Source organism: Monodelphis domestica, chromosome 1, assembly GCF_027887165.1.
Source record: "Monodelphis domestica isolate mMonDom1 chromosome 1, mMonDom1.pri, whole genome shotgun sequence".
NCBI lineage: Eukaryota > Metazoa > Chordata > Mammalia > Didelphimorphia > Didelphidae > Monodelphis > Monodelphis domestica.
Window position 1 is genome coordinate 399,161,086 of NC_077227.1, and position 15,795 is coordinate 399,176,880.

At 37.6% G+C, this 15,795-nt stretch overlaps 1 protein-coding gene across 14 annotated transcripts in view; it reads left to right on the forward strand.

Annotated features, from left to right (window-relative positions):
* PTPRT (protein tyrosine phosphatase receptor type T) overlaps nt 1-15,795 on the forward strand; it is a 1,347,533-nt gene that overhangs the window by 1,128,890 nt on the left and 202,848 nt on the right. For all 14 annotated transcript variants that reach the window (XM_007474314.3, XM_007474316.3, XM_007474317.3 and 11 more), the window contains one exon: nt 7,939-8,212. In XM_007474314.3, the coding sequence (XP_007474376.2) occupies nt 7,939-8,212 (274 nt within the window). The remainder of the gene's footprint in view (nt 1-7,938; nt 8,213-15,795) is intronic.

The following is a 15,795-nucleotide window of genomic DNA, read 5'->3' on the forward strand; positions in this document are numbered from 1 at the left end:
TTAAACTACACTTGGTGCAGCATGGTCCCCTCCTCCTGGCAGTCAGGAGAAAGCCGCCCTGACTTCATTAGTCTGGAGAAGAACCATTAGAAAAGTATTCCTACCCCAGGGCTCAGTGTGAATAATTTGTGTGCAGGGCTCTGGTTGTCTTCTCAAATAGCATTGTTAATACACCTTGTCTTTGTGTGAGGGAGCTTTGGCTGCCACTGTTCTTTTATTCATGATTTCCCTGGGTAAGGTAACCATTAAGAGCTCACAAATTATTTGCAACAAGTCTTTCCCTTCCGATTTTCCTGTTTAAGGCAAGAGTGGGATGTCTTTCCCAAAGCCTGTGGGATGTACCTCTGTGATGATTTCTAAGAGCTTGTTTTTGAGAAGCATACCTGACTATGGTTAATTATTGCATAAAGGAACACACAGGGGGGAGAAAGACTCTCTCCACCCACCACAAAATCACTGCTTTCAAGAGTATCTTGGGAGGTTGCTAGTGAGGCTAGGGAACTTGTTTTTGGCTTCCTAGGAGAGCTTGGCTACTGTGATTTCTGAAAAGTATGAAGCCTTTATGGTACAGTATTCATTGAATGTTGATAGGACAGCACTAGATCAACCTCCCAATCTGGCATTTGTCCATGGTCCTCCAGCTTCCATAGAAGGGAATTTCTAGTGCTGGAGCAGCACCAAGGATAGAGATCATAATACAGTTAAATTGTGAGTGGCAAGAGAAGGAAGGTTTTTAATTATCCTCTAGAAGTTCTCAGAAAATCATAGAACCATTTAGTTTAATACACTGTTTTGCAGATAAGGAACGGAGGACAGAGGAAGACAAGAACTTTTGCCCAAGTCTATACTAAAGTGACAAAATGGAGCCCAGTACCCAGATATTCAGCCTCCCATGTTTTTCTACATAGGCATTTTCTTCCTTCAAACCATCATATTGGAACTCCCAGCAGGCTCCCTTCTCAGAGAATGTCTCAGAGATTCCATTGGGTTCAATATGGAGCTTCAAAAGCTGGTCCAGTTCCACAGAAAGGCTCTTCTAATGTCAAGTCAAGTGAACAAGCATTTATTAAGGGCTTACCATGTGCCAGGTACTGTGCTAAACCTAAGGTTACAAAGAAAGGCAAAAACAGAGCTCTTACTTTCAAAGAGTTTGAGAGAATAGTCTAATGGGGGAGACAACACAGAAGAAAAGGAAAGACAGAAATCACTGAGAATGGAGTTCTGATTTTTAGGGGGTAAGGAGAAAGATGGATGAATATCTCTGTCACCCACCAGTAGCAGGGACAACCTAGAGACCATGCCTTATTCATCTTTGTGTCTTCCCTAGCACCCATCATAATGCTTGCCTATAGTAGATGAGTTAACATATGACTAATTGAATGAGTTTAAATATGCACACATGCTAGGAAGAAAAAAGTAGAAAAAGAGTGGGGGAGAAAAGAAAGGAAAAAGAAAGGAAGAAGAGAGGTCATATTCTTATAGGAGGAGGCAATACAGATAGGAAGTTTTAGCTGTATGTCACATGGAAAGGTCTAGAGATCCTTAGGGTACAATAGCAAAGCAGGTTACAGTGCATCTTCTTTAATTGTATTTTCACTGGTAAAATAATATCCAAGTCTGATGTTGAACCATTTGGCATTACTTAAGTGTTGAATGAATGAAATGCACAGAGAATTGGCTAAACTAAGTTTCTCTGCTTAGTAAAAATGGTAGAAAGAAAATTCATTTTTATGTATGAGCAATTCCTGATTTATAAACAATCAATTTATGAACATTTTTTATAAGCACACATCTATCCAATGACACTTACCCCAGGTCTGTTAGGCCAGTGACTACATGAGTTCCTTTTCTTGACCTGAGGCTACTATACCCTTTTTAATCCTTTCATCCACATAGTATGTTATCCAACTGTCTGGGACTTCTTCTTTATTTCCACTTGTGGTAGCCAGTCTGTGAAAACAGACTCTTTAGTTTTCCAAAGGAGAGGGGAAAGGTTAAGTCACCAAAGTTTCTGTCCTTCCTTTCTCTGTGATTCTTCTAGTCCCAGGCCAGGTTTAACAAAGTATCTTTGACACACTGCATCTGAGTTTTCCTAGGAAACATAGATGAATCTTATGTATAGTTGGAAAATCTTGAACCTTTGGACTATGTTCCCCAGAATTCCTTTTGCATCTCCCAGCCTCCCTTTCCCTGAGGCCTACATGTTTGCGTTGTCACATGATTGGTTCTAAGTTTGCTGTAACTCCTCCCTCTTCCTCTTTTCTTTTTCATGGCTGAAGTTAGCTCCTTTTTAACTCTAGTTTTTTTTTTATTTTAATAACTCCTTTAAATATAATTTTGAGTTATTGTATATTAATTTTAATTCTCACACTTACTTCAGTATTTTGTGTGCCCAGGACTACAATTAGCCATGATAGGCATGCCTTCTTCAATGTTGATTATTGAAACCCAGAAAATGAACTAGCCCTCTTCAGTGATATTTTCTCACTCTCAAGAGAAATATCATACTCATTGCCTTCAGCACCACTCCTCATTTTTCAATAGGATTCTAAACATTCTCTATTATTGAAACATCAACAACCACTTGCTCCCATTGCCAGAAGTTATCATGTTGTTGTGATCATTTGTTACTTCCTCTCTTTTCCTCATTTCCTGTAACTTAACTTATATTTTCAAAAGTGGGTTTCATTACAATTCATACCACTTGCCATATTGTCTTTTACTGGGAATTAAATGCCTCCCTGTAGACTTCTTTGGTTTTTGTTTTGTTTTGTTTTTTTAAATCCTTACCTTCTGTCTTAGAATCAATACTATGTATTGGTTCCAAGGCAGAATATTGATAAGGGTTAGGCAATGGGAGTTAAGTGACTTGCCCAGGGTCACACAGCAAGGATGTGTCTGAGGCCAGATTTCAACCCAATTCCTTCTCTTCTCCCCCCCCCCCCCAGTCCTGGAACTCTATCCACTGTGCTACCTAGCTGCCCCTCCTGTAGACTTCTGGGAAAAACCTGCCAAAGATCATTTTGCATACCAAAGATATAGGCAAGAATATTACTATATCCCTAGGTATTCTCAATGCCGTTAGTATTTTGAGCTTTCCAGATTTTCCATGATACCAAATCACCCACTTGGTGATAGCTGAAGTCTTGTTATTTACAATCTGTATAACTACAACTTGTCAGCCAAATGTGACTGACAGTTAAGGTTTGCAGAGTGATTTACTTCTCATTTAAATCTCACCACAAACAGACCTTTGAGACACATGTTATTTTCCCCATTTTGCAGATGAGGAAAATAAAGATGAGAAATTAAATAACATGCCTTAGGATTACACAGCTAATAGGCAAGATTCACCTTCAAACCCGTCTTCCTGCCTGCAAATCCAGAGCACTATCCTCTATGCCATAAGGCCCCTCTGTGTCTGTGTTTCAAAAAACAAATCCATTACTGAGCAGCTGGCCATTAGAAGAATATCTAAGAAAGAAATTCTGGTTTGCCTTTGATTTCTAAAATAGAAAACAAATTATTCTTACTAGGAACACATACAGCACACACATACACACACACACACACACACAAATAAACTACGTTGAAAATATTTAACAAGAAAGGTCTTGTAGTAGAAAGAAAATAGATAGAAGTCAGGAGACTGGAGTCAGTCAGCTCTGCCACTTACTAGCTGTGTGACCTTAGGTAAATTATTTCACTCAGTTTCCTTCTTAATAAACAAGAAGGGGTTGGGCTTAATGGTTTCCAAGGTTCCTTCAAGCTTTAATATACCATGAATCCAAAAGGATTATGTGGATGGGCAGCCCTTTAATATGCTGAAAGCTTAGAGCAAGGCTGGAGGAGGAGACTCTGATGACCTTTCCTGAGGACAGAAAAATATGAGAAAAGAGAATATAAGAATATAAATATAATCAGTTGTAGGATATTTTAAACTCTTCTCTTCTATTGCTGTTAGAATGTTTTCACTGAAAGCTCCCATTCCCGTTTCAAATTTTCCTGAAGAGTTTATTGCAAGCTCTTCTTTTTGAGTTGTAGAAATAGCTTTATTTATGTATGATTTTATCTTTACCTGTAAACTTAAATAAAACATCTTCTACACATGTATTTTCATCACAATGCAGAGACTAAGGATGACTTAAGGGGGTGAAAGAATACTATATTCTTTCTCTTTTAAAAAAATATATGCTAAGAACAGGAAGGCTTACCTTTTTTCTCCTTTCCTTACAATAACCATAGTCAATAGTCTCTGAAAGCCAGAGAATTGAAAACGAATTTATGTGACAAAATCCTAGAAGTCTATAAAGTGTAACAGATAGAGGGGTAGAGTTTAGTAGTCCAACCTCAAGGACTAGGAGTTCAAAGTAAAAGTAAGGATTTGAACCCAAGCATTCATCCTCCCAGGGCAGCTAGGTGGTACAGTGGCTAGAGTCCCAAGCCTAGAGTCAGGAAGATCTATGTTCAAATTAGACTTCAAGACACTTCCTTGCTGTATAACTCTGAGCAAGTCAGTTAACCCTGTTTGCTTCAGTTTCCTCATCTGTAAAAAGTCCTTGGGGAAAAAATGGCAAGCTGCTCCAGGATCTTTGCCAAGACAACCTCAAAGAGGGTTAGGAAGAGTCAAATAGGACTGAAAATAACTTAATAATAACTTCATACTCCCATCCCAGGACTCCCTAGTGCCCTTGGTAGCCAACATTAAATGCCACTTTGTCTTTTTCAATAGCCTTCTACACATGCTTCTGGAGGAACAAACTGGGCAGTAGTAAGCCTCAGGCTGCATCTGGTCTCAATCAAGGGTCAGACATTAGAATTTAGATTCCAACCCATTGATTTCATTCTATTGGAGCTGCACGAGGGGGAGGGAGAGGGATGCAACCTGAATCCAATGATCCTTTTGGTCACAGAGAGTCCTTGTTATTTTGCATGATTCTAAATAGGCTTGGACTCAAAATTTGGGACTTGGATAGAAAAGAAGAAAGACCTGTCCCCCACAATTCCTCTCCAAAACTCAGTCCTTCATCTGTTTCAGAACAAATAGATCTCTGGCCAAAATGTAGGAACTGCTATGGAAAGAAATGAAAGGGAAGCAAGAAGCATTTAGTTTCTGTCTGCATGGCTTGAAGAATATCTGGGTATCCTTTGGCTTTTGCCCTTTCCTTTTGCAAACCACTAATCCTACCCAAGCTGAACCTTTTCTCTGCTTTTCTGTATTTTTTCTGTGTCCTCACAAGAAGAGAGGAATTAACTAAGGTAGAATCTACAGTGTTTGCTAAGAGACCACTATTAAAATTTAAAAAATAAACCCCACAGTGTTTAATTAAAAAGTAATTTAATTTAATAAATTATGAACTTTCATCTCTCCTTCCTCAGATTGTCTCATATTTACTTGAATCTGTGGATATGTTATTGTCCCTAAAAAGAATGTCAGCTCCTTGAGGGTGGGGACTTTTTAGTTTTTGACTTTGAATTCCCAGCCCCAAATACAATAATTGGCACTTAGTAGGTGCTCAATAAATGTTTATTGACCTTTTCCCTGCATTTTTCTAGCTGGTACAGTGGATAAAGCACCAGGTCTGAAGTAAGTAAGACCTGAGTTCAAAGCCAGTCTTATAAATGTTGTGTCTCTGGGCAAGTCACTTAATCTGTTTGACTCAGTTTCTTCATATGTAAAATAGGGATAATAAAAAGAGCATCTACTCCCTAGGTTTGTTGTGAAGCTCAGATGAGATCATATTTTGCAAAGCATTTAGTGTAGTGCCTTGCACAAAAAAGTGTTATATAAATGTTAAGTAGTGTTATTGTTGTTGCACATGATTCTAGGTTTTGGTTATAGTTTATATATACATATATATGTAATATATATAGGAGACTTTTGGTTTTGGTTTTGGTAGGAGCTATGATTTCATTGGCATAAGAAATCCCTATTGAGAAAATTCCCTGGACTTTATCAGCAATGCTCCATTTATATGAAATACTTAGGGCTTAACCAGTTTACCATGGTCATATAGTTGGTACATGCCAGAGGTAGGATCTGAACCCACAGATTTCTGACTCCAAAGCCCATACTACATCTATGTAGCTATGTTGAGGAATTGCATGGTTACTTGTAGAAGTAGTTTACTTATATAAGGAGAAAACAGGAAAAAATAATGAAATAAGTGGGAAACCTATCCAAATCTTCAACTTTGAAAATCAGATATTTTTGGAGTGGAAATTCAGGATGTGTCCCCTTCCTGTCCCCTTAGACCTTCCCCAGCAACCCCATCACCCATATTAGAGTTCGGAAATATTTACTATATTTCAAACTAAATGATGTCCCCTTTAAGGAAACGAGGTAGAGAAATGAATGGCTTACTCCTGATGCTCTTTCAGAAGCTTCATTATTGAGCATGAGAGCATCTACTCCAGGATAATGTATTCAGCATAATCTCCCAGTCCTATTCAGAGTCTGACAAAACAAAATCTCAGGACATAGAAGTCTATGTATAAAGCAGGGACTCAACCTCAGGGGGTCCATGAATTTGAATGGGAAAAACTGTATCTTTATTTTCACTAACTTCTAACTGAAATATAATATTTCTTTAAATCAAGCTTCTCTCTCAGCCTCAGTTTCCTCACCTATAAAATGGAATTAATAATAACATCTACCTCATAGGGTTGTTATAAGAATCAAATGAGATAATAATGTCAAGCTTTGCAAAATCTTAAATTACTAGGGAAATACTGTTATTAAGAATTTAATTTTTAAAAATCATTCTTTTGGGTCTTCTTTCACAACATAACAAATTTGGAAATATGTATTGCATAACACAGATATATAATCTATATGAAACTGCTTACCTTCTCTGGGAGGGAGGAAGGGAGACAGAGAATTAGGAACTCAAAATCTGAGGAGATGGGTGTTAAAAATTGTTTCTATATGTAACTGGGGAAAAAAGAAAATATTACTTAAAACAAACAAAACAAGATCATTCTGAGAAAGACTTCTTGTCTTCCAGACTAGCAAAGAGGTCCATGATAATAAAAGTTTAAGGACCCCTAGATTAGAAGAGAAATGTCATACCAAATATTTATGTGGCCTTAGTTGAGACCCTTCCAACTCTCTTGGCTTCAGTTCCCACATCTGGACAATGAGAGGGTTAGATTATATCATTGTAAGGTCCCTTTAGATCTAGCATTTTGAATTGTCCTATGAATTGTCTCAGCCCATATGCATATTTTCACTGAATTCAGTTCCTCTAAAACTCGAGGACCCAAGAAATCAGGTCAGTGACTTACATAAGGTAAGGTTGCATGACCATAGAGGGAGCTAAGTGGCAAAATACCTAGAGCGCCAGGCCTAAGAATCCAGAAGACTTGAGTTCAAACCCAGCCTTAGACATTTCCTAGCTGTGTGATGTTGGGAAAGTCACTTAATACTGTTTATCTCAGTTTTGTCTTCTATAAAATGGTCTGGAGAAGGCAATGGCAAACCACTCCAGTATCTCTGCCAATAAAACTCCAAATGAATCCTCCAAGAGTCAGATATGACTAAAAAGACTCAACAACCTGTGACCATGGATTTAGAACTAGAAGGGACCATAGACATCAGCTAGTCAAATCGTCTCATTTTTATAGATGAAGAAACTGAAGCACAGAGAGGTAAAGTGACTTGTCTAAAGTCACCCAGACCCTAAGTGGTAAGAACTGGCTCACAAAAGTGAAATTTCATTGCATACAGGATCGCTACAGACCCACCCTGACCCCCAGAGAATAGAAATTACATGCATGGCCTTCTGGGAAGATACAAAGATACCAAAACAGAGCTGGGGGCAGTAGATTAGCCATTTGCCTCATACAAGGACTTTTAGCCCCAAATTGACCAGTGTATTAGCTTTTTCCCCTCTGGGTTCTTCCTTTGCTCATCTTCTTCCTCCCTTTCTTTCCCAGTGTCTATCAGCTGGTCGTCAAGGAGGAGAGACTTCAGAAGGCTCGAAGGGCTGCAGACATCATTGAATGCTTCTCAGTGCCTGTGAGCTACAAGAATGCCTCTAGCCTGGATTCTCTACACTATTTTGCAGCTGAATTGAAGCCTATCAACCTGCCAGTTACACAGCCATTCACTGTGGGGGACAATAAAACCTACAATGGCTATTGGAATGCACCTCTCTCACCTTTGAAGAGTTACAGCATCTACTTCCAGGCTTTGAGCAAAGCCAATGGAGTAAGTATTGGAAAGGAAAGACTAACCTTTCCAGTTTTTTCCATTTTCAGATGTATTGTACTGATTGATGGTCTCAGGTAGGCCAAGCAAAGGCTTTTCTTCCTAGGTAGCAAATTCCCTCCAGCCTCAGAAGTGTCCCAGGGCTTTCAGTGAGAGGGTCACAGATTTTACTAAATGGTCTCTGCGAATGTGTTTTTAAAACCCTTATCTTCTGTCCTAGTAACAACTCTAGAACAAAAGGGCAAAAGTTAGAGAAATGGGGTTAAATTACTTGCCCAGGATTATATAGCTAGGAACTGAAGGAGGCCAGATTTGAATCCAAGTTCTCCAAACTCCAGGTCTGGTTCTATATATCTGTTCTTAGTTATTGCTAATGTAAATAGAACTTTTCTTGGATGGAATCTGCCTACCAGTCAAATAGCCAGAAAGTGTGTTTCCACCTTCCCCTCTAAGTCATCATGTGTGGGAGGAACTAGATTAAGTACTCACTCCAAATTGGTTCTGACTAGCACAAAGCACAAAAATACTATCATCATTCCTGCTCTGATGATTTGACTTTGATTTCTGCAGCTTAAGATTTTCATTCTCTTGGGGGTGAGAAACATATTTTTGAAGTTTTATTCCCTACTGAGAACCTGGGAGTCTAACATGACTTCTTCCCAAATGCCTCCCTCCAGAAACACAGGGATCTTGAATGACCTTGGTTTGTTCTAAGTTTCCTGAAAGATGCTATGAGTAGGCAGCCTTGGAGTGCAATTGGATATTGTTTCCATTCTACTCTCCACAGAATGAGCTCTGCTGAATCTTCTGTTCTTCTCTTGTCTTTTACCATTAGCTACCATTGTTACGTTGAAAAGAGCATAATTAACAGTTGGCTACAAAACAAGTATGGCAAATTAATAGAAAATTGGAATCAGAGATACCTCTTGTTGGGCAGGACTATTTTCTACCCTGTTGTCTGTGGAGAAAAGACTTAAGACCATAGTTTTAGAGGCAGAAGGGACTTTACAGATCTTAGAATCACATAGTATTTCAGAAAAAGGAAGGACCTCAAGCACCATCCACATCCAACCCAAATATGACAAAGGTTCCTTTCTCTAGTGTACCCAACAAGTAGACATCCAGACTTTACTTAAAGAGCTACAGTGATGGTATACCCACTACCCCGGGAGGTAGCCCATTTCACTTTGAGAGATCTCTGATTGTTAGGAAGTTTGTCACTGAATCAAATCAAAATTTGCATGTTTGCACATCCCCTCCTTCACACACTCATTGTCCAGCTAATCTGGCCTTCTGGCTAGACTTTACACATGATATTCTATCATTCTCCATTTCTTTACAGAAGCTGTCCACCATTCTTGGTATGCTTTTAACTCTTAGAATACTTGTTACTCAGAGAGGTCCAATTCTTTGTGACCCCATTTGAAATTTTCTTAGCAAAGATACTAGAGTGGTTTGCCATTTTCTGCTCCAGATCATTTTATAGATGAGAATACTGAGGCCAACAGAGTTAATTGACTTGTCCAGGGTCAAACATCTATTAATTATTATTATTATTATTATTATTACTAATTATTAGCTGTCTGAGACCAGATTTTAATACAGGAAATTTAGTCTTCCTGATACTAAACCCAACATTCTATCCATGGCACCACCTAATTGCCTTTTAAAACACAAAATTTTTTTAACAAAAAAAATTTTTAAACACAAAGAAAGAGTTCACAAAATGAACTCTACTGAGTCTACTATTCTTTTCTTCTCTTTTAACATTATTTCAGTGTCATCAAAAATCACCAACATGAGCCCATTTCTGATCTGTCTAGCTGCTAGACCACCTTTCCCTCCTCTCAAAAAATTACTTTGAATTTGTACATATAAGTTTTGTATATACTTATATGAGGACATATTGTCTCTTCCTTCAAGCCAAATAGACTATAAGCTTGTTAAGGTGTGGTCCTTTTCATTTCTATCTTATGTTCTTAGTGCCTGGCACAGATTTTGTGCTAAATGAGTGCTTGTTGATTAACTGATCATAACTGATACCTGATGTTCATAGGTCTTAGACCTTCAGAGAGCCAATCAGAACATATCCAATCCCTTTTCCAGGTGACCGTCCTTCTATTACTTGAAGACACTTGTCATGTGCCCCTAACTCTTACCAAAGCTAAACATCCCCACTTCTATCACAAATCCTTATAGATTCTGGATTCTAAGACTTTCTTCATTCTGGTGGCCCTGCTCTGGGTGTCCTCTGGCTTACGAATGACAAGATCAGTTTATTAATGTCTAAATCATATGATCTAATCTCTTTATTTTACAGATGAGGAAACTAAGGCAGAGAAGTGATTAAATATCTTACTCTGGGTCACAGGGGTAATAAATAGTAGAGCTGGGATCCAAACCCAGGTCCTCTGATTGGATACTCAGTGGTCTTTCTCTAGCTCACCATTCCACTTGTATTGCATAAAGTTGATCTACTTAAAAGATGCCTATCGGATACTAAGTAATTAAGTGTGAAGTGAGAGGGTCATCTTTCATTTCCTCTTACAATTTTTTTTGAGCTTTGAAACCAGCATATTTTATTTTTAAAGAGCTATTGGAAGACTGATGATGGGTTGAAAGAGGTCATTGTCTTCGGAGGACAGCTGTTTGAGATTAAATTAGAGAAAATTCTAAGTTTCCGAATATTGTTAAGAAGTCAGATTTGATTACTTTTAAGCACTTGCTGCTGACAAAATGCTTCCAAATAGAGGTGCATCCTGACCTGCTTAGGAAGTGGATGTTTAGACCATGCAAGTGAAGACTTGAGACATGTGAACCCTATCAACATGTGGATAAAGAAGGAAGATATTTGTCTCCTTTTTTTCAGAGAGAAGAACTGGAAGGATAGGAAGAAGTTTCAGGGAGACTAGTTTTATCCTAGTTCAACCACTTTGTCCTTGTGTGCATCTGAGTGAGTTATTTACCCTTTATGGGCCTTAGTTTTCTCATCTTTTCCTTATGAAAAGATAAGAATCATTGCTCAGAGCAGGAGCATTTGAAAGCCCCTGACAAATTAAAGAATGTCAAGAGAGAAGGGCTAGCAGTATGGTAGGGGGATCCAAGATTATGTCAAAAAATGGAAGAGGATACTTGCCTTGAACAAGAGAAGACCTTGGAGAGACATGATCACTGTCTACTGGTATCAGAAGGGGATTGAGGGGAAGATCAATGCACTTCCCATTTCTCCAGAGGAGAGATCTAGTAACAATGATAGGAAAAAGTTATGGGGGGTGGGAGGGGCAGACCTTATTTTAGTAGAGGGAAGAATCCCTAACAATCAAAGATATTCAACAATAAAATAGGAAGTATGTTATTTGGTAGAGATCTCCTCACCATTGGAAGTATTCAAGCAGAGGTTGGATGGCCATTAAAGGCAGCTGGGATAGCATGGTATATAAAGTACTTGCCATGGAACCAGAATACTTGAATGCAAATCCAGCTTCAGATACTTACTAGCTGTGTGATCATGGGCAACACACTTAAGCTCTCCCAGCCTCAGTTTCTTCATCTGTAACACAGGAATAATAGCCTCAATCTCACAGCATTATTGTGAGGATCAAATGAGATATGCAGATGTATACACATATGTGTGTATATATGCACATATATGTATATATGTGTATATATGTATATATACATTCATATATGAGCAAAATGTTTTGCTAACCTAAAATCATTATTAAAATGTTAGTTATCATTGCTATTGTTATTATTGTTGCTATTACCTATTAAGGATGCTCTAGAAAAGATAGGTACCTTGAGTAGAACATTCAACTAGATGATGTTTAAGGTCTTTTCTTATTTTAAGATTCTAGCGATCTGGGGATATGCCAAAGTCTTTTTAAAAAAGGTATTCTCTTGAGAAAATTAATTATTCAGTCCTACCCCATCCACAGTTTTGTTTTTAGTATATTGATATCTCAGTTAATGTCTCCTCTATAAATGCAACTTCTATAGAACAAAATAACAAAGTTGACTAGGCATAAAACCAACAAATTAAAATCAACCTTTGAAAAGGTGGAAAAACCCAAAGATCTAAGAGAGAAGTTCAAGACTCAGGTCAGAAGTTGGTAGATGTAGTTTTATACTCCAGTGGTGACTTGAACAGGCCACAATTATATTGAAAGAAAGTTGGAACTGTCTGAGCTATTAGATAATTCATTTTTCTTTTTCCAAAATTTCATCTCTATCTTCCTCTTACTTTTATTCTCTTTTCTTCATTTTCTTTTTCTTTTCATTTCTTCTCCCTTTTCCCCATTCCTAAATTGCCTCTTTCTTTATCCTGCTTTTCTTTCCCTTTTGTCCTCAGTATTCTTTTTTTCTTCTCCATGTATTGAATTTTCTCTCTTTTTTTATTCCTCCCTTTTACTCTTAACTTTTCCCTTCTTTCTCTTTACCTACAATTTCTTCTACAGCCAGAAGAAGCCTTACTCTTCTGGAGAAAAAGAAGATAGGTGACAGGCCATGCCATTTTTACTCAAATTGCTATTAAATGGTTGCCCCCTAAGAGCATTGTTTACAGTAAATTAACCAAATATCTAAGGTTTGAAAAGGACCTCAGAGATCACCTAGTCCTATACAAACACCACCCTCCATTTTATGAGGAAGCTGAGGCTCAGAGAAATTAAGTGACTTTACCCAAGATTATAGTGCTAGAAAGGATTTGTACCAACTCTTCTGCTTGCAGAACTAGTACTCTTTCCATTATACCAACAAATCCCCTGGAAAAGAACAAATACCAAAAGTTGTACAATTCCCATTGTTGTATTATTGGCTTTTTCACTCTAGGATTTTACCCTAGCAAAGCCCTACTCTTTAGCTTCCTCATGCCATGAAGTTGACCGAAGCTCCCAAAGGCAAAGACGATCTCTGGTATCCTACACCCAGCTGGAAATACTTAATTTTTGTCAGCTAAACCAAATGTGAGTTTCAGCTGCTGTTAAACAGAGGAAAGGCTGCCAGTTTCCTCATTGAAAATAGAATTGAGGTTTGTTCAGATTTGTTGCTACTGTGCGGGGAGTGAGGTGAAATTCCTGAACCAAAATAGCCTAGTTGTTGAAGCAGGAAAATGTCACATAGGATTTTGAACTGGAAGGGATTGCTAAGATCATCTCATTTCACCTCTTTATTTTATAGGAGTGATGGAAATCCTATATTTAAAGCACTTTTCAAATCTTAACATACTCTGAAAGTGAGCTATTATTATAAAGGATAAGAAATATAAAGCCCCGCAAAGGTGAATGGCTTGCCAAAGAGCCCTCAAGTAATAAATAACAATCAGAATTTGAATCCAAGTCCTCTTGTAACAGGAAGCTGGTGGCAAAAGTCAGAATGGGGCTAAGATAACGATAAAGAAGAATCAATGTGCAGAGTGATGAGGCTAGAGTGATAGAATGAACCCATATTTAGTATGGAAAAAGAGTCTTCTAACTAGTAAATCAGGATCTTGGAAGGAAGATGAGCCTCATTTAAGTCTCCAAGCTGGTTGCTGCTGCCATTTTCCCATCTCCACTATGGCCACCTCACCACTATTTGCAAGTTTCTAAGTTCCCAACTATAGCCATGCAGAAATAAGATCAACCATTATAAGAATCTTGGGATCTTAGATCTGTAAATGGAGGACTCCTCAAAAATCATCTAGTCCACCAGATCAGCCAACCAGGGCACAGAAAATTTAAATGATTTTCTCAGATCTTGGATATTTTATGGAGCCAGGATTCAAATTCAGGTCATAGGATTTCATGTTCTTCACTCTTTCCCTTTCTACATTATTCCTCTGTATCATGCTGTCTTCCTTTCAAAAGACAACTTCCTTCCTTTCTCTTTGTCATTAAGAACAAGTTATACCATACTAACCTTATTTCCCTTTGCATCCCTGGGTATTGGCTAGTTCTAGTAGTATAGGGAATGAATGGTATAGATTATAGTATGATTAAATTTCAGCAAAGCACTTTAAAACTTTCATGATACACTTTTGGATAAAATGGAAAGACATGAATAAAGTGATAGTTCAAGTAAGACTTAGAATAGACTCAACCCACAACCCAAAGAATTGTCATTAATGGGTCAAAGGTAGCTCAAATGAAAATATCTCATAGAGAATAGTAGTGATCTGCATTTGGCCCTGTATTGTTCAACATTTGGATTGATGTCTTAGATGATGTCATAGATGCTTATGCTATATAAGTTTAAATGAACATATAAAAAAGCTTGGCCAAAGTAGCACACTAAATGACAGGGTCCTGTTCCCAAAAGCTCTCAAAAGGTTCAAATAAGGGATAAAGTTGAATAAAATAAAATTTAATAGGGATCAATGAAAATTTTTACATTTAGATTCCAACATGAACTTCTCAAGTAAAAGATAGTAGAAGCTTAGCTAGACAATTATTACTATGAAAAATATTTGGGAGTTTATATTTAATTGTAAATTCAATAGGGAGTCAATATTTGGCATAGCAGTAAAAAAAGGCTATTCTATCCTTTGTTATCTAGTCATTTTTAATAATGTCTGACTCTTCATTACCCCATTTGGGATTTTCTTAGCAAAGATATGGGAATGGTTTGCCATTTCCTTCTCTAGTTAGTCTAGGCTATGTTAAAAGAAACACAGAATCTTGGGGGGGGGAGGGAGAAGTGGTAATTCCACAGTATTTTGCCCTGATCAGACTACATCTGGAATTCCTTATTTAATTCTAGGTACCATATTTCAGAAAAGTCATATATTTGGGTCATATATGGAACATTATGTTGAGAAGGCTAGAAAACATGCTTAGATGATCAGTTGAGAGTATTGGGAATGTTTAGCTTGGAGAAGAATATATTTAAAGGAAATATGGTGTTTATTTTCAAATATTTAAAGAGCTGACATGGAAAAAGGATTAAAATTGTTCTTCCTGTTTCTGGAGGATAAAACTAGAAACAGTGAATCAAAGTTACAAAGAGGCAAATCGCAGCTTGATGTAAGAAAAATCTTCCTAGCAATTAAAGTTCTAAAGTTCCTTGGGAGAAAATTGGTTTCCCCCATTTAGAGCTATTGTTGGGAAAGTTGTCAGATATGGTTGGTCTAGACTGCTTCCAAATTCTTTCTTATTCTTTGATTCAGCACTATGATATTGCAGCAAAAAAAAATTCCCTTTGGCTTCCTAGCCTAGTGTTGAGAACAGAGATTCATGACCTGGGGTCTGTGAATTTTGTTTTACTTTTTTGCCAGACTGACAAAAGGGTTGTAAACACCTGGTTTAGAACAGGAGAGGTAATAGACTGGAAAATGATAAATGTGTTTAACTATGATATAATCTAAATTAATGAAAAAAATGCAGATCAGCATGGAGCATTGGTGTTCTCCATTCTTCAAGTTGACATTGACACATTAATAATTGCTCTTTGGGTGTGGTCATCAACTAGTTCCAAATCTTACTTGCCCTACCATCTTGCCCATATTTTACCATTTTAGCCATAGGCTCAGATGAGAAATTCTATCAAATGCTTTCTTGCAATCTAAGCTTACTATACTTATATCATTCCCTTGAGCTTCTAGTCTA